We start from the raw sequence: 19,704 nt of genomic DNA on the forward strand, positions 1-19,704 counted from the left end.
CTTGGCACAGCAAAAAAGAGAAGGCTCTCAAACGTTGCCTATCCTTGAATGTTCCAGGCAGGAAACTTATGAAAGGTCTCTGGTAGTACAGAAAGTATTTTAGTGTTTGATTTTTTTGTGCATTTTCTTTGTCCTGTCTTCTGGTTTCTTTTTTGAGAAACCTTCTGGTAGGAAGTTTCTTCTGGGAGTTGCTTCTAAAAATGCATCTAGTTACAGGTGTACCTGCTGCATGATTCAAGTTACAGAATTGCTTTCAGGAACTCTTGGATTTCAATTAGGTTGTATCTCTTTAAACATGAGATGATGCTTCAGTAAATATGCAATGCTGCAGTGCAAAGCACAGATGTTCTGTGTGTGCCCTTATCACTCCTGTACGTGTTCTGGTTTTTGCATGACGGAACATGAAAAGCCTGTGAAGTCTGAGAGAAAGTCAGCAAAGGTGGAAAAAAAAAAAAGGATATTAGCACTGCTTTGTTTCAAATGACACTAATGACGCTAAAGCCCCTGTCATCGTCTGTGTCCCTCCCCCCTCCTCCTTTTTCCCTCCTTTATTTTATTTTAATTTTATTTTTTATTTTATTTTTTATTTTTTATTTTATTTTTTATTTTATTTTTTATTTTATTTTTTATTTTATTTTTTATTTTATTTTTTATTTTATTTTTTATTTTATTTTTTATTTTATTTTTTATTTTGGTTTATTTTATTTTTATTTTATTTTTTTAGCATTATAGAAAACCAGAAATAATTTTGTGCTGGAAAAACCTATTATGATATAAAAAGGAGAAATAGTGGTACATAAACACTTTTTTTGGTCACTCCAGATTTGACATTTCAAAATATTATTAAAATTATTATTAAACCCAAAATTAATATTTTAAAATGTATTATTTTAAAATCTTTTATTTTTAAAACACAAAGTGTGTTATTACTGACAGTGCTGTATAGTAAAAGTGGTGGCAACACAGTCCTATGGCCTGACTTCAACTCTAAATGCTAAGTTCCATTACTATTTCATCTTTAAATTGCTTCTTTGCTTTCATCTTCAGAAAATTCGTTTAACAGGGAATACAGAGCACAATTTTATATTGATTTAAGAGCTATGTGCAGGCTGTCATATCAGTGTTAAAGTGGATGTCTGCAGCTTATCCGGAACCAGGATAGAGTTCAAAATTAAAAATAGAGAAACTATTTTCAGTTTTTAAAATATTTTTCTATGTGCACGCACACCTATATAATTTTTATGTATATATAAGTTTCATAACTGTATGTGATGTGTATTATAAGTTTTATACATTTGCTTTTTACAATTGTAAGAAGCCATTTTTCCTTTCTTTGTTTAACAGGTCTAGATTAAACTTTATCATGCGAAGCCTTTAACTTGCATTGATACCAGTCTTTCGGTCTTGCCTGTTGTATATTTTGGCTTTTGAAACTGCATAATAGTTAAGTTAAATATTTTCTTAAACCATTTTCTCAGCCAGAACAAGTTTAGATATGTCTAAATCAGGAGTGGATGATATGCTTAAACAAGCCCTTGTTTTAGTTGGGGGTGTGTGTATAAGTCTGTCTGTTTTGTAAGGGGTCGCCGATTGGGAAATAGAGCTGTATGGATCATTACATGGCTGTTTCAAACTAACTTCCCTATAAAGAGAAAGAGGGTGAATAGAGATATCTTGGAAGTTCTACCAGAGTGTCTCCACAGTGTTATATTGAACATGTTCTGTATTTTCTTTTAATCTGTCTATTAATGTCGTATAAACTAATCTAGTGTGCTTCCAACCAATTGGTTCTGACTGTGAAAAGTGTTTCTTTTTGTGTTTGTTGCTTGTTATAGAGCAAGGAAGAAATCCCAATCATTACAGTTAGTTGCCTTACTAAACAGTGAAGTGCAAGATATAATATGGAGAATTGATGGCATATATGCTAAAATATAAAAAGGTTTGGGTTATTTTAATTTCAGTTGTTCTATCTGAGCATTTAAGAAAGAATGGTTTGGTACTTCTAATCAAATAATAACTATATAATTAAAATATTTCTTTTTCAAATCCAGACTAAAGTGCATTGTACTAATGGATGCCTCAAAAATATCCACACTTCCAATTTTTAGTCTGGTACTTTCTTTCTTAATACTGCTTTATTAAACTTAATTCATTTCCTTTTTGTCATCTGCCCTGCTTCTCAAATTGATAATATACCTGTTGTAGGGTTTTATGGTTTGCATGAATCAGATTTGGACAAAGTCTTTCAGCTGCCTACAACCACCTTCATAGGAGGAAATGAGAACAGTCTTTCTTTACGAGAGATCATCAAGCGGCTGGAGGTCAGTGGGACATTTTTTGATTTGTGATTGTTTTCATCCAAACAGAGTGAATTTTTTCCAGTTGTCAGTCACAAAAAAACTTATCATTTGTCAATGATTAATAGACCATGTAAAATATTCAAATGACATTAAAAATAACCCTTATATTATATCTAGAGATGGCAACACCGTAAGTTTCATTGCCTGGATATCTGAAATACATCGATTAAGGATGAGTATAAAAGAGGTGAATGGTAGAAAACTAATTCCGGCCCTACTTCTGTAAAGAGCTGATGTTATTTAAAAGGAGTAGAGCCTTTAGAACTTGTCTTTTAAGTGTCCTACCACCGATAAAACACCTTTGCATACATACTCAGGATGTGCAGGGGTTGCTCTTGGAGCCCTAGCTTTAGTGAGACTTTGACCTGAGTAAAAATATGAGAGTTGAGTACTAAATTCATGAAAGCCCAGCTGTAGCTTGTAGATAGTGAAGGTCCTTGTTTTCCATCCCCAATCCTTTTGCTAGAGTTTCATTATCTGTCAGGTGATATGGCTATGCCATGTGCAGTCATCAAAGCTAAAATAATTTAAAGCTAAAATAATTCAAAGGAATAAATATAATTAGAGGGGAACTCCAAATAGCAAAACAGCAAGTAGGAATGGTCATGAATTTGTAAACTACTGAGTTAGCAAGTATTGAATATTCTCGATTGTACTTTTCCCAGGATTTTGGAGTACTGAAGTTGTAGAGTTCTTTTGCATGGTAATGAAATCCATTGGAGTAAAAAGGGCTAGGGATGAGGAAATATTTTAAAGGATGAAATACAGAACTGGGTTACAAGAATATAAAAATAAAATAATTACTGAGCGTATGAGAGTTCTTGGCTTTGACCTGTTGCAAGAGTGAGAGAATGTGTTGACTTGCAGATTTGACTATTACATCGGCTTAGCTGAAGCATGGTAAGTTGTTAAGCCACAACATCTCTGCTGTGCATTTGAGCTCTGTATTTGCTTGTTGGTTTTTGCACTTCTAGCACGTCTGTGCAGCAATTTTCAAGAGATAATCCTTAAAATTGTAATGTGCAAATAAATGGACAAAATCAATAGCAAAATCTGAAAGCCTCAAGGAACTGATTTGTGTTAAAGAGAAATAACCCTCTGGTTTCCCTCTTCTCTCCAGAGCTTTGCTGTTTGTGTTTTTTTTTTTTTTATTGAAGTTAACCTCCTTTTTTAGAGGCATTAGAGAGAACATACTATGTGTTCAGAGCAGTTTTGTCTCAAATTAAACTCACAATAGGTCTTACTTCTGTTGACTTGTATTTTGGACACATTTTTCTGGTAAAATATTCTTTTTAAGGTAAGAAAAAGAAAATTTAAAAAATGCAGCAAGGAGACAAAATTTCTGAAGTGTCTTTGCATTTTTCCCTCTCCTTTCTCTGCTCTCAGCTGCTTGGATTCTTTTTCAGATTTTCAGCCTTCTGAGACTTGACAGTTATCAGACAATTTGCATGAGGCTTCATAGCTCTCTCCTCATTGTCTTTATTGCTTGATTTCAGGTGACATTTAAAAAAAACAGGGTAAATTTTGATAAATGACTCGAAATCTTTGCTGGTGCATCTAAAGAAAAGACTCTATTATGCCTGTAGGAACAGTAGCGAGTTAGGCGAAATATGCCAGTCAGTTTAAGGCAGGTTTATTGGCCTACTTTGAATGCATTACCAAATGAGAATCTTCCAGATTCAAAATTTTGAAATATTACTTTGTAGAGAAGGCTTTCTGGCACAAAACTACATTCAGTAAAATAATTTATAGGATTACTGTGAGGAAGATATAGTGGAAGAGGAAGAAGACAAGATAGCTTTCAGAAGAGTAACAGAAAATACAATTTAAAAAACATATTTGTTTCTTCATGGCCCGTTAACTCCTAAAGCTTCTGTGTTGGTGTTTTTACATCCTAGAATACCTACTGCCAACACATTGGCTTGGAGTTTATGTTCATCAATGATGTGGAGCAGTGCCAGTGGATCCGGCAGAAGTTTGAGACGCCGGGTGTTATGAAGTTTACTAATGAGGAAAAAAGGACTTTGTTGGCAAGGCTGGTGCGCTCAATGAGGTATGCTGGGGTGGTGCTGGGAAACTGCTCTGTGACTGCTGGGTGGAAGTTGGTGTGGGAAGTTGGTGTGCTCTGTAAACTCTGCTGAGGTGGAGATGAAGATTCTAAGTGAAATCTGGAGTACAGGTGGGTGTAGTTAACCTGGCTGCGATATCAAAGGAAAGTGTGTGCTGTGAGGTATGTCAGGGTCTGTGTAGTAACTTTTAGCATTCTATTTTCTTAAAAGGCAAGTTGTGCTCTGTAACACTTGTGCAGCCCTTAGTGGTGTATCTGGCAATGTTTTCATTGGCTTGCAGAGATAGACTGGGAAAAAAAGGTTTCAACAGACTAGTAATATGCATCTGTGTTAAAGATTCATAACCTTTTTCAGAAAGTAGGTGTCAGAACAACGTTGGGTACTGATCTTCTGCTATATTCTATCCACTGTGCATCTTTGTAGTAGCACATGATCAAAGGAAGCCATCCTAACAGTTAGCTCAAGGAGAATTTTTAGATGGGTGAAATGTTGACACAAGTGTTGTTTGACTCACTGGGGTGCTATAACAGTCTCTTTGGAAAGCTATGTCAAGATGGGACTGGATTTGAGAGGCATAATGTGATTTCAAGTCCTGTTTTTGCCCTTTTCATTTTGAGGTATGCCAAGACGTGCTATACCATTGCATGACCTGACAGCAGGAGTTTTACTCTCTGCAATATATGAAAGCATGTTTGGAAACAGCTTACTGAGTGCTCCCATTGTGTCTATCTGTATGGAAATACTGTGATCCCAGAGACTGAATTACTCTCTTACTCATAGAACAAGACTGTCTTCTCAGGCGCAAGATGTATTGCAGTTCTTACAATCTGAAACAGTTTGCATATCCTTTGATAAACACAGGAGTTAGAGATTTATAAAGACACATTTTTTGATGAAGCTTCCATGTTCAAAGACTTAAGAATGAGGCACTCATTGGAGGTGCTGGAAGATATTTTTGCCAGGTTTTGTTTGCCAATATTATAGCAAGATTGTTTGGTTAAAAGTTTCATTTAAACAGAAATTAAAAAGTCACTTAATGGTCAAATGAATATTGCACTTGAGTAAGTTTGTTTAACAAGCCCTCAGTATGAACGATCTCCATTTATCTTGAGACAAGAATTTGTGCTTTTATTCCTGCCTGTCTAAGCTGGGGAAAGATCTGGGTTTTCTAGTAGCATGAAGGAGCTGAACATGCATTTTCTGCCAAATTAATTGTCTGCTGAAAATGGAAGAAAAAAGTTTTACATAAATTTCTATTCAGCTATCTCTAGCGTGCTTTTTTTTTTTGTCTGAAAATGATCAAGAAAAAAAATCTGGTTTTGTGGAAAACCGGTTGTGCTTTTGAGATTTGTGGCTTTGTAAAGCAGATAGTATTCATTTTGCTCAAGAATACTGTTTTCAAAAATGTTCATTCCGAGTACTACGTACTTCAGGTACTTGAAACTGAATTTTAAAGTAGGATTTCTTATCCTTTGTGGTGTTCTCTGATAGGTTATTGAAGAAAGGATCATTTTCAACTCTTCCTTGTGTAAAATACTCATTGTATATTTTTGAGCTACTTTGTGTATGCATTAGTAAACATGTTAGATCCTGATTGTGTAGTCTGATCTGGGCATCTTCTTAAGCCTGTGCAGGATCAAGCATTTCTAGGTTATCCCTTCTGAGAATAACCATCTTTCATAAAACTTGCTCCTCGCTGGGTACTGAACACACGTAGTGACAGCAGATGAGCTGCCAGCCCTTGTGAACTCACAGTGGCATATGGGGGACTTGCAAGATGTTACTGTGAAATATTGTAGTTCTGTACACTTAGTGGCACTTTGCCTCAAATAGTGAACTTTCTGCTTGTCCAATACTGTCTTAGCTTGCAGCTGCAAAGAGGAGGAGAACAGTATGTATATCCACCACTTTGATTTACCTTGTAGGGCTTGCTTTTCACATGGGACCCCACTTTATATAAACTTGCATAACCCCGCAGACTTCCCTGAGGAATTCTGGCGGCATAGCTCAGCTGAGGGTCTGGCTTGTTGCTTAGATGCCTGAATTGTAAGGGTATTGATGGGTGAGTTAAGGATAGTCTTTTGGCAACTCTTCATTCCACTGCTTTTAGGGCTTCAATCTAAAGAGGTAAATGTCAGCATTCTAAGTGAGGAATAAGCTGAGTATTAATGGATTATGGCAGTGTTAGAGTCGAGGCATTGCACAGATGAAATAACCAATACAGTTATTTTCATGAAGATGTATATTCTTTGCCTTTTGTATCTCCAAGCATTACAACATCTAATCCTTTCAGCGCTTGTTAAAAGGTACTTTTTAACCACTCACATTGCCTCTGGCCCAAATGCATTAAAGAATGAAAGAATATAGAGCTGTCAAGGATTGACATATTTCTTCTGCTGCAGCTGAGGCGGAGATACCAGTGTCCTAGTTCTTGGCACGTTACCAACCGTTACATCACACGAGTCTGAGGAGCCCTGCCGTTGAATAGGACCTATGAAACAGGCGTGCTTTCAACTGTATTTCTATGAGTTTTTAATCATTACTTCCAGAAAATACATGTTCTCTGCTACATCCTCTTCAATCCATAGAAGAGGTTTCTTTGCTGTTACTCTGCCTTCCCAGTGGTCAGTATGCATTTTGTATACACGGGAAGGAGCAGAGTTTAACTTGGGAAGTTAATTTTGTCTGAGGTGGATACTCTTCTTCCTGTCTGAATTGTTTCAAAGTCCTGGTAAGTACTTCTTAGGTGGAAAGAAGACTTAATTCTTTCCTGTGTCTCCCTCCCTACATGTGACTTACTTCCAGAGGCCTAAAAACATGTATTCACAGGTGTTTTAAAACAGTGTAATGTCATTTTATTTACTGATAATAAGTATTTTCTATATTATCTTAATACAAACACTCTCTCTTGTTTTTTTGGGTTTCTTTTTGGCAAAGATTTGAAGACTTCCTTGCTCGCAAGTGGTCTTCCGAAAAGAGATTTGGTTTGGAAGGATGTGAAGTAATGATTCCTGCACTTAAGACCATCATTGATAAATCCAGTGAAATGGGAATTGAATATGTTATAATGGGGATGCCTCATAGGTAATGTCAATGGAAACCCCCCCCAACAAATGGGCTTATTGTCTTAAGACAAGTTTCGGGTTCTGGAATTTTATTAACGAACTTGATATTAGAGAAGCTAGGGTAGCAAGAATCACTTATAGCGAGTAATGGGAACAGAGTACTGTAACACATACCTGCCAGTGAGAGGCTACAGGATTCATAGGTAAATGCTAGCAAAACTCTCATCAGTGTACTTTGAAGCTGCAAGCAAATGTGGCAGCAGGCATGGTATCTATCCCATTGCATAGAGCCTAGAACTGAGAAAGCTTGACAAGGTAGTATCAAACTTACTTTTGCAGTCTGCCTTAATTAATTAATTATTAATGTAATCATGTTAAAATTGCTAGATAGCTACAAAATTCATTGCTCGTACTTGGGTAACGAGGTGTTATAAAATGTCTGTGGGAATGGGTTGGAGGAACTTTGCAATGGGAGGAGAAGGGTAGAATGAAGGGTTTCAGGTTCAAAAGTTTGAAGTGAACTTACTTGCAAAATTTCTGACAGAGTTGGCTTGCTGATTTTATAAGTTTTATGCTGTTCACTCTGTTATTACCATTTTTGAGACATAACTATGTTTGGAATTTTCTTAGAGGTAGACTGAATGTATTGGCTAATGTAATCCGAAAAGAGCTGGAGCAGATCTTCTGTCAGTTTGATCCCAAACTTGAAGCAGCTGATGAGGTAAGATGCTTCTTCAATAGATCTATGTAGAGAGCTCAACATTCAAGGTAGTTTTTAGTAATTTTGGTCATGGTTATTATGAAAATAGCATTATCAGCAGCTGAAGTGCATTGTCTTCTTTTCTAGTTTGAGGAATATGATTTGGTGAAATTTCTTAACAAATTTAAATACTATACTGTACCTCTAACATGCAGAAGATGTCTTAGAAATGACTGTAGATAAGTAAGTTCCAGGTCATTTGTCTGAGTTCGTAATCTCTAAGCATCTTTCTTTGTTTCATATAAATGAAGTAAGTATCAATATTCTGTAAATATTTATCCAATACTGGATAGTGACACTCAGATAATAAAATAGAAACAGTGTTCCAATTTGAAATTATGGTGTCAAACCCATAGTGCATACTGTTATACAATTAACTAGATGCATTTTTCAGACTGAAGCACAAATTTTAGGCGTAGTCAATCAGATGCAGCTGGTGTGAATGAAATTCCTGAATTGTGACTATATCTTGCATGTTAGGGATCTGGGGATGTAAAATATCATCTGGGAATGTACCATGAGAGGATCAACCGAGCAACAAACAAGAAAATCACTCTGTCCCTGATGGCTAACCCTTCTCACTTGGAAGCAGTTGATCCTGTTGTGCAAGGGAAGACAAAAGCTGAACAGTTTTATCGAGGAGATACAGCAGGGAAAAAGGTAAAGATTTTTTAATATAGTAACTCTTACTGGTAGTTTTTCATATTATTTTTACTAAAAATAGTTTACCAGTAGTTTTGTATCACAGAGTCTTCCTCCTTCACAGAAGGGATATATCATCTGTTGAACGAGATAAGGTTTTTGACATGGTATCTCAAGGGTAGCTTCAGGAAGTAGGCTTAAAACTTTCTTTCATTTGCGAACTGAGCAAAGGCAGCAGAATGCTGACAAGTCTATGGTTTATTATAAAAATACCATTCTGGTTTATAAGCACTACAGAAATACGGAGCAAAGAAATCCTGCTGAGAAGCTTAAATTGCAATTTTGCTTTCTAATATATGTGCGTATAATCCTCCCTCTTAGGTTATGTCCATATTATTACATGGGGATGCTGCCTTTGCAGGACAAGGAGTGGTTTATGAGACGTTTCATCTTAGTGACCTCCCATCCTACACCACAAATGGCACTATTCACGTTGTGGTCAACAACCAGGTAACAAGTAGAGCATTTTCCAATCAATTTGTCTGCTGAATAGTTGCTAGTGTATTTCTTTTTATTCTTGTTTGTTATTAGCAGGGTGCATTGTCCCCTCTGTTTATTAGAATGGTTAGGATGTTCCTGAAAATGATCATAGTATCTAGCAACTCTGAGTGGGTAATATTTTACCACCTACATTTCTTTCATTCAATTTCTAACACTTAATTGGATTAGGTTTGCTTTGTTTTGATTTTAAGGGAGCAAAAAGAAGCTAGCTAGCCAAAATGAAAAGCTCATACTACTGCTGTGTAAATGGCTATTAAATGAAAACCTCAAGCATTCAAAACAAAGCAGAGGGAGATGCTCACATTTTAATGGAGGTTTCTGGAATTTTTAGATTGGCTTCACCACAGACCCCCGTATGGCCCGTTCATCTCCATATCCTACTGATGTTGCTCGGGTGGTCAATGCTCCCATTTTTCATGTGAATGCTGATGACCCTGAAGCAGTGATGTATGTGTGCAGTGTAGCTGCAGAATGGCGAAACACATTCAATAAAGATGTGGTGGTTGACTTGGTAAGTCTTGGTTTTCTTAACTTTTCATTTTGTGTATTATGTACTACTCTCTTATTTTTCTGTGGCTTAGAAGACCCAGTCAAGAAACATATTTTGATTTTAATGGTCTTTAGTTTCTTCATTTAAAAAAAAACAACTAAGAGCCCCACAAGAATCTATAAATGTTTTTATACCATAAATGTCCTAAAATATCTTTAAAACTGTGAAATTGAAATACTTCATTTTACATTTTTCCTTACCAACAGAAACAATCTTTCCCTTTGTAGGTTTGTTATCGTCGAAGAGGGCACAATGAAATGGATGAACCAATGTTCACCCAGCCCCTAATGTACAAGCAGATTCATAAGCAGGTGCCAGTGCTGAAGAAGTATGCTGACAAACTGATTGCAGATGGGACTGTAACACTGCAGGAGTTTGAGGTACATGTCAACAGAATTAAAGGGAGCTTAAGAAGCTGTCAGTAGGAAGACACAACTGTCACTGTATGCTGTCTGCTTAAAAATCTTCCTTTCATTACTGTGATAAGTCTTCACCCTTTGACACTTTCTGATTCAATTTGGTTTGGATTTTTGTGTAAAATAGATAGTATTGTTGTGACAAAAGGACTGAAAGTGCTGTGAAGTAATTAAAACATATTGCACAGAAAAAAAATTGCTTTAGTTGTGAGATTTGTAAAAGGTGATCAGATGTGAATGCTGGAGAGGGAGGCATTTGACAGCTGTTCTTCATCTCTAGAATCTTGATTCAGCAGTAAGACAGTATTTGAATGCTCATAGGAATAACTGTAGCTTCATATTGATAACCTTGGCAGGCTCATATCCAGCCATAATGCAATAAAATCAATTTATCCTTTTTATTTTCTTGCAATAATTCAACTACGTTCAGAGATCATTTGAAATATTCCAGAAGGATGAAGTGTAGAGTCTGGTGCCTCTATTAAGCTGGTTAGGTCTTTACCCTAATCTTTTTGAAAGTGAATGTGTAGAGTGCAAATGCAACAAAGGACCTTCTGAGAAGGGTGTGGCTAACTATGTAGTGACACAGTATTGCAGATCAACAAAAATGCAGTTTGTGTGGATGCATTCTGTTATCTGCAAGAATGATCACAGCTCATGTAGAACTACCTATCCTGAATCGTTGTAATGGTATGCCAGTAGTGGCATGGGCTTTGGTGACTGGATCCAGGATCCTGGATGGATGTTCTGCTGTACAGACTGAGTTCAACATTGCTGTTAATTATTTTAAAGATTAGCTAGCTCAGTAACTTGAGTGTGGTTTTGGATTGAAACATAAATATTGTAGAGACATTCTGCTTCTACAGAATATGACTTTGTACTTGTTGCCATTGATAGGTGTGGCCAGCAGATTCTTAGCTAAACTCTCCTAGCCAGACTAGTTTTCTAGGAGGTTCTTTTCTAGTCTTTAGTGGCTTCTGTATCCTGAAGTATGACAGATGGATAATGCTGATCTTAGAAATACCACTGTAAATTCTATTTGTTACTTCAGTTCTGTCTCACCCTAGAGTACTGCTTGCAACTTCAGCTCTTGGTACTCTCCTCTGTAACACCTGTCCAATAAACTAAATACTTTATTTAGAGTAATGCGGGTAAGCACATTTCTAGAAGGCAATTTGATCCTAGATAAAATGAAATTGTTTATTTGCATAATTGTAACTAAATTTTCTTCTGCAGCTAAATAACTGTTTTTATCATACTGAATGGTAGGTGTCATCTCTACGGTACAAAGATGTTATGTTTATCCATTTTAAAAAGAAAGTTTTTGTTCTACAGGAAGAAATTGCAAAGTATGATAGAATATGTGAAGAAGCATATACTAGATCTAAGGATAACAAGATCCTGCATATCAAGCACTGGCTTGACTCACCTTGGCCTGGTAAGAAGGTCCTTTCACTTATCCTAGTGTTAGTATTATTGTGCTTTTATTCTGAGTCCATATTCTAGGACTCTTAAATGTTTTTTATCAGTGTTCCTTTAAAATAAAATATGTGACCTTTGGTTTGCCCCTGTTAATAGTAAATAAAACATTCTGCCAGATCAACTTGAAAGAGGTGCTCTTCTTAAAAAAACATGCAAAGTAAGGTGTGACTTTGAAAAAGATGTCTTTTCAGTTTAGCAGAGAAGTGTTTTTCCTGTAGTGTTAACTGTCTGCATTCAGGAAGAAGGAGTATGTCTCATGCTCCTCTTTTTTTTCTTTTTTTTTTTTTTTCCTGAGGGATTGAGGTGCCATATGCCTTTTATTGGCTGCCTCTGCCCACATAGTTGGACTTCACAGGGAGTGAAACAGAAATAAAACAGATCGTTGTGTGCCTGTGAGATCAAGTTCTGTTGTCACGCAGACAATCAAAACAATTGTATCTCTCAGTGAAAGGTGAAGAACTAGGTTTAGGCTGCTGCTTAGAATGTCTTTTAGGAGTTGTGAGTCTTTAAATAAATTGTAGATAGTGTACATACCTCTTAATCAGTCCTTGAACATCTCACCAAATCTTTTTTTACTTCCAGGATTCTTTAATGTGGATGGAGAACCCAAGAGCATGTCTTGTCCTCCAACTGGCATTTCAGAAGACCTGCTGACTCATATTGGCAATGTAGCTAGTTCAGTGCCAGTCAAAGACTTCAAAATACATGCAGGTCAGCTGGAGTCTCTGTTTCTCCTACTGGCTATGTTTCTTGCTCAGATTTTATATTTCTGCACACGCATTGCTGTTGGGCCATTTCCCAAAGAGGAAAAATGCCTGTGACTTTTTTTTTTTAACTCTTCCTTCCACCCTATGGACAAGGAGAATGTGACAGTTAAGGTGCTGCTGCTTGTTCTCAGCATAATGTTCTTTCAGTATCACGCCACTTCTGTTCCCTACCTCATTAAAACAGATTTTCCTCTGAGGGAGTTAAGTCTCTTTGTAACATTAGGTTAATACCTCCTTTCATTCTTCAAGTCCTTGTGGAAAATGCTGCCTCTATGCAGCACATTTGTGGGACTTACTGGGAAGTAAGGCACCCATCTCAGGAAGCACTATTAATTTTTTTTTTTTTTATGCTAAAACGAATGGTAATTTGAAGTCCACTTAAGACACTTTTCTTGTAGTTAGATAGCTTTCTACTGAGGAGTAAAGGTTGGTCTTTTCAGACCTGGCAACATTGCTGATATGTGATGAGCCTAATGTTAGTACAGCTGAATGGACTCTGTGTGGGCAAATTCAGACACAGTTTTTCTTTCAATTTACCATTTAGCATTGATGATAGCACAAATCTAGCATTTTCTCAAAAAGTCTTATCTTTTGGTCTGAAGAGATTAAATTCTGAATTTGGCGTCTATTACAGTAGAAGTTAAACGTGCCTGCCTCACTGGGGAGCACCTGGCACTCTGTCAAAGTTCTGAGTTTATTCTTTTACTCCCTGGTCAGGTTGAAGTCTAGCAGTTCTACAGGGAGCAATAACATGTTCATTCCATGGGGAAACATGGCGACACTTTGTTTAGGGATCTGTTTTGTTGGCTGGTAAGGAATGTACTTAGGAGCAGGAGAAAGAGAGGTTTTTTTCTGGGTAAAATCTCTACCTAATCTTTCTTCTCCAGAGTCATCCATCATGGAATAAAGTGTGTCTGCTGTACATGTTCTATGTGTTTGTGTTCCTTTGGGACAATTAAACACTGTTACAAGTAATGATGAGAGGGCATTCCCAGTTATCAGTTGCAAGCTTATTGAGCAGATACAATTAATAGATGAACTTTAAAACACTTCTACACATTTGTGCACTTTGTTGTGACACTGATAAATTTGAAATTATAGTCAGCCAATAAAACTTAATATTAGACATTCTAATGAAAAAGGTAACTTGATTAACCATTGATTAACCATTTAGTAACTTGATTAACCATTGATACTAAGTAACACTTGCCAGTATATAAGATAGATTTATATTTCAAAGCAAACTTTGGTCTGCTAGATTCTTTTATGCAGTTTAAAAGGCCATGAAAGAGAAGATTTGGGGAAAATTAGAAGGGGAAGAAGAGCACCTTTGAAGTACTTTGTCCTTCCACTAGAACGAAACAGCTTATTATCTCGCAGTCTTTCAACAAACAATTGGAATATTATTTTGTTTTATCAAGTGTTTAGTATATTCTAAAGAGAAAATTTTCAAGATTTTTTTTTTTAACTTAAAAGGCAGTAATTTCGATGAAAGAATAGTTTTATGTGGAAAGAAAGCACAGTGATTTTTGTAAAAATGGGGAAAGTAACAAAGGGAAGCATGGGAAAATAACAATTAGGATAGCTTGCCAAAAGCATCAGTGCAGATGTGAAAATAAAGACGGTGTCAAGTGACACTGAATACTCTAGGCTTATAGCCTCAAAGCTGGAAGCACCCATGTGCAGCTTTGAAGTTTTATTCCCTTTAAAAGTCACAGTGTTGCAACTTGTGATTTGGCTTACCAAGTTATAAAATCTTCACTGTAAAAAACCAGCTTTTGGTTACCAGCTGAAAATCCGTTGGCAGCTGTTATAATTTCCTATTTATATGATATTCATAGTCTTGATTAATCCAGCCTGTTTATCTTTGTAACATCTCCAAAAGTCCGGTAAGACAAATGCCAAGAAAAGGAGAGAGAGGAAGACAGAAGAAAAAATCACGAACCCAACAGCTGATATTTTCAGTCTCTTATAAAACAGTACTTGGTGTTAGAGATGTGAAAATAAATCTTTAAGAAGTATTTCACCATGAGTCTTTTTAATTGTCCTCAGTAGTTTCTGACACAGCCAATCTTATTTTCTTCATCTAAAACGAGGTATGAACATTATGCAACCCTTTGCCTGGGAAGCAAGTTATTTTACTTTGCTAGCAGCTCAGTTCTAGAAGAACATTTTATAGACCCTGTTAGGATCTGTGTTTAACTTAACCAGTGAGGAAGGAGAATGGTGAATGTAATGTGAATATAAAATATCTCTGAAGTAGGTCCATTGATTTCTGATCTTTATTCCAATGTAGGACTCTCTCGGATTTTGAGAGCCCGCTTGGAAATGACCAAGAACAGGGTTGTTGACTGGGCCTTAGCAGAATACATGGCTTTTGGCTCTTTTCTGAAAGAAGGGATCCATGTCCGACTGAGTGGACAGGATGTGGAGCGGGGTACTTTTAGGTGAGTACTGAGATAACTGTTAAATACTGTCCCATACTTAAAAAAACACCTTGACTTTTTTTAAACAATATGGTCTTCTGTGGGGAAGGGGAAGTTGAGGCTACTTAGCATCAATCTGGATGTTATAGATTCTGGTAGTCAAGAATAATCAAATCTCCTGTGCCTCTGTAAACAGCATTGTAAAGAATTGTTTTGAAGGCAGAACAAATGTTCTTAGATACTTTCTTCCTTCTCTTGCTGAAAAGCAGATATGATTTTTATTTCTGCTTTTTAACTAAAAATTCAGCTGCAATCCATCCAATTACTGACAAGTAAAAGGAAGTTATTTGCTGCTGCAGATTCTGAAGTCTTTTAAATAACCATTCCAGTGGTGGCTGCTTGGAACTCGGGTATCCTGTGAACAAACACATTGCCAGTTGGCAAAGCTTTTTTAAGTGAAACAAGATCCTTTGTACCGAGACTTTTAATGACTATGGAGCATGAATGAACGCAGAATCTGATCACTTGGTAAAAATATATATAGTTCTGCTGCGTTACCTGATTCTCCGAGGAGTGAAATGTTAATGTTGTATTTAATTGAACCCTTTGATGCGAAGCCCATTGCTGGGGGTGAATGAACTAGCAGCTGCACTGTGCTTCATTGTGAATGCTTGCAGAAAAGAGAGATAAATCTTGGTGCCTGTCTTCTCTGGTACAGTGCTCTGTTTCTATACTGAGCTTCGTTTGGTATCCAGTCTTTTGGGCTTTCTTCTTTTTGCTCCCATTCTAATGGCGGTTTAACAAAATCCTTCGGACAAGACCTGAAAACGAAACCGAAAATGGGGAGATTCCCCCTGCTCCCCCTCCCCAATTTATCATCCTCCTTGATTTCAGTACCATGGTCTTGTAAAGCAGTGAGCATCTCCTGGGATTTCATTGTTTAGCAACCTATATACCTATTTCAGGTCATGTCTAGCACATGCCTATACACTTGTCTTGAGAATTCCGATTCTCTGTATTCCCAGTTCTCTCACTGGTGGAATAGGATTCTCCAGAACTCTTATCGTCCAGATTTTCTTGATGTTTGTTTGAGATAAAAATAACTGTTGTGATCACAGCAATATAGGGAAAAAAGAAAAAAGTGTTCAAATAAAAAGCTATTCAGACTGGCGAAGACTAGCTAAGGATTCCTGTGCCATCTGGATTTTATTATTCAGTCTTTTCAAAAAGGAGTAAAAAGGCATTCAAATAAATTCTTGTGAAGTTCAGGACTGAAGTTGCTACTGACTGATTTATAGTAACCTGGCTCTGCTTCACTGCTGGGTTTTGAGTTTGCCTGATGGGTACTGGGATCTACAATACTAGCCTATGGTGTGATTATGAGTTTTTGTTATGAATGTGATAGGGCAGTTGAACAATTAAGGGTGAGATTAAAAAAATGCCTTGGACCTGAGGAAGTCAGAGAATATTCAACTACTCTGTTAAACGGAAGAGAATACTGTAGAAATTTGTAAGACTTAGCCTGTTATACTGCGTTCAGGCTCATTTCATTGGAAGAATAGGTAGAAAAGTTAACTTGTGGTACAAGCACATCTAAGAGATACTGCAGTTCTCAGTAAAGCTGCTCTTTTTTAGCTGTGGTTTGGTTTCTTTGTCATTTATAACAAAGGTGAGCAACTTCCCTAACAACTGAAGACATCTGCAAATGCTGGTGCATTTTTATTGGAAAAAACACATTACAAACACATAGAAAGTATATGTCATTTTATCCTCTCTTTGTACTGAGAAGTTCCTTCTTCACCCCCAAAAATCCTTGAAGTACATTATGGTCTCAAATCTCTGAGACTAATTGAAGAGGGAGTATCAGCTAGAATTTGGGAAGAACTGAAGATGCTGCGTTGCCATAATGAAAACAGCATGAGGGGAGTGCTTTCATTATTTTGGAGCTTCTGAAGTGCTGTCTAGAAAGTAACACTTTCTGTCAGTATTCAGTGTGACGACTTGCTTTCTTCCTTTTTCGGTACTCAACATACCAATAGACAGAAGGTAGATAAAGCTGCAGATGGAAGGACTGGGCCCCTTGATAGAAGGACTGGGCCCCTTCTCATCTTGGAGACACACTCTGGAGAAGAGAAAGAAAGGGGGAGAGAGAGAGACTTGATTCTGTACTGGTTTGATGTCAGTAAACCTGACAATGGCGCAACAGCAAAATCTGACTTGCATGTCTGTGTATTTCTGGCTGTCCATCTATGGTCATTGTAATGTCCTTTTTCTGGGGAAACACAAAACTTCCTGCTCAAGAAGCTTATTGCTTAGCTAGGCTTTCTATCTTCGGCTGAATGACAAAAATAAAGTGACAGTGGCAAAAATTATTTCTGCCTAATGGCTGTCTGGTGTGTGTGTTTTCCCCTCCCTCCCTCCTTCCCTGTGCTGTTCTTGAAAGATTCTGTCTTCTCCTGGCCTTATATTGTTAACTTCTAAATACATTTCAGAGCTCTTTTGCTAGCATTCATTATAGCAAAGGGAAGTACAAAAAGATTCAGTCTTTAATTCAGTGCTGGCAGCTATACAACACACGGTAGTTGTTGCCAGTATAATAACTGTCCTTATGTTAGCAGTTGTAAAGCTGGACATATTGGTGTGATTCACTCAGTCTGCTCAGAGAGTTAATGGATCACAGTAATTACTTCAGTCATCTCTGTTTTGGTAGTGCTCCTCGGTGCCCCATTCTAATGCTGATTAATGGTGTTCTAGAGAACTGTAAATGGTGCATGCGAGTGGAAATAGCAGGAAAGAGGATGCAACTGCTTTAAGTCTTGGTGCTGAGATTAGATTAGATTAAATTTTTGCATAAAAGACAAACAACAGTTGTTTTAAGGAAAAGATTAAAAGAATTTGCCAGGGAGGAAGAGTGAAATGTTTTTAATAATAATTTTTTTCTTCTGTTTTTTTTTTTTACTTTAATCAGTCTATTTTACAGCAACAACCTCCCCACCCCTTCCCCTCTCCCCGCCAGTTCTACTAGTGATGCGGTATTTCAGTTTCCATGAGTGCTTGAGAACAAGCCTGGATAGTCAGTGAAAGTCCTTATAGCGCAGCAATTGTATTTAGGCATGTGATTGTATCGTTAGGTTTCAACCAAACCAGGGTGTTGTGTAAAGCAAAGATAAGTGTGTTGCTTCCATGCTTTCTAGAACATAGCTTTGATGGTTTATCTTTGAAAATAGCTCTGTTAAAGCCCAACATTATTCTTAGCTAATGAATTCCTTTCAATACCCATTTGCAGCCATCGTCATCATGTGCTTCACGATCAAGAAGTTGACAAGAGAACGTGTGTTCCCATGAATCACCTCTGGGAGCAGCAGGCCCCCTATACTGTGTGCAACAGCTCCCTTTCCGAATATGGCGTCTTAGGTATGTCTCGGGGTAACTATCTGACAGATCTGCTTATGTTTTAATAGCTGTAGGATGTAGGAACTGATGACTGCTAATTAAGAGGATTTTTTTTTTTCCAATTTTGCTTTAATGTGGTTAAGCCTCATGGCTACAAAGTTCTACTTTGTTACTTGAGTTTGCCAAGCCTCAAAACAAACAAACAAAAGTCTCCTTCTGCTAGTGGTATTTAAAAATGAACAAGCTCTACCTTTGTTGTGTTTTGACATGATCACATTCATAACAGTTTTGTATCAGGTGGGAGCCAGGAATTGCGGAACAGGGGCCTAAAATCCAATCAAAATGCCTAAACTGATTTCCCCCCACCTCACCCCCTGAAAAAAGTAGTTCTACCAAGAGACTCAATAAATTTATCCTGTTCATTGTAAGATTTGTCCCTTGTTGTCTTCTTATCTTGAAGGGTTTTTAAAAACTCATTGTAGTATAAACTTTAAGCCAAACTCTTGTTTTTTCCCTGCAGTGTGCTATGATGGGTTTAATTTTTAATATATATTTTAGTTTTAACATTTTAGCATAAACTAAAAATTAGAGGGGAAAACTTCAACCTGGTGTTTGTTTGTTTGTGTTTCTGTTTCTTTTTTTGTTTTCTCTAATTTTTGAGTGTGTTGCCTGTGGTATCAGGCATATGAATTTGCAGGTTTCAGTGTGCTTGCCGTGCAAAACTTTCTGCACTTTTCAAATGGTACACCTATTTGTTTAGGCTGCTTAGAACATGCTTGTACTTCAAAACTATAAACTGGGAGACTTAAGCAGCTTTTGATGGAAAAGTCACAGGATATGCTGGCATTGGTCTCGTTAGTATTCAACAGGAAATTACATAGTAATGACAGAAGGTGAATTTCAGAGAATAACGTAGCTATATGAGAAGCAGAGCTCAGCAAGAGAGAGAATGTGGAAAAAAAGCTGTAAGACAGTTATATATGAAACAGCTACCAAAATTCTCCCTCTCAGGTTCTGGCATCTCCTGAACAAGCATCCCCACATTTTATGATTATGGGATTCAGTTGAAAGTATCCATCTATGGTGGTTGATCTTGGCAATGCTGGAACACGCACCTAATGCTTTCTCGAAAGGGGAGGAACTGTCAACAAAATCAGGGACACTTTGTAATACAGATACAAAAATCCATCCTAGCCTTATCTGAACTGCTATT

The 19,704-nt window shown here is 37.0% G+C and overlaps 1 protein-coding gene across 2 annotated transcripts in view; it reads left to right on the top strand.

The window, feature by feature from the left end:
* Positions 1 to 19,704, top strand: part of OGDHL (oxoglutarate dehydrogenase L) — a 50,591-nt gene that overhangs the window by 11,685 nt on the left and 19,202 nt on the right. The window contains exons 4-15 of one of the 2 annotated variants that reach the window (XM_059821107.1): positions 2,206 to 2,321; positions 4,259 to 4,413; positions 7,367 to 7,513; positions 8,125 to 8,215; positions 8,735 to 8,914; positions 9,278 to 9,406; positions 9,789 to 9,968; positions 10,235 to 10,387; positions 11,759 to 11,861; positions 12,488 to 12,616; positions 14,969 to 15,119; positions 18,385 to 18,512. In XM_059821107.1, coding sequence (XP_059677090.1) covers positions 2,206 to 2,321; positions 4,259 to 4,413; positions 7,367 to 7,513; positions 8,125 to 8,215; positions 8,735 to 8,914; positions 9,278 to 9,406; positions 9,789 to 9,968; positions 10,235 to 10,387; positions 11,759 to 11,861; positions 12,488 to 12,616; positions 14,969 to 15,119; positions 18,385 to 18,512 — 1,662 coding nt within the window. Of the gene's footprint in view, positions 1 to 2,205; positions 2,322 to 4,258; positions 4,414 to 7,366; positions 7,514 to 8,124; positions 8,216 to 8,734; positions 8,915 to 9,277; positions 9,407 to 9,788; positions 9,969 to 10,234; positions 10,388 to 11,758; positions 11,862 to 12,487; positions 12,617 to 14,968; positions 15,120 to 18,384; positions 18,513 to 19,704 lie in introns of those variants that run through there. The other variant, XM_059821108.1, reaches the window with a different exon arrangement.

The sequence above is a fragment of the Gavia stellata genome, chromosome 9 (genome assembly GCF_030936135.1).
Source record: "Gavia stellata isolate bGavSte3 chromosome 9, bGavSte3.hap2, whole genome shotgun sequence".
NCBI classification, from domain to species: Eukaryota; Metazoa; Chordata; class Aves; order Gaviiformes; family Gaviidae; genus Gavia; species Gavia stellata.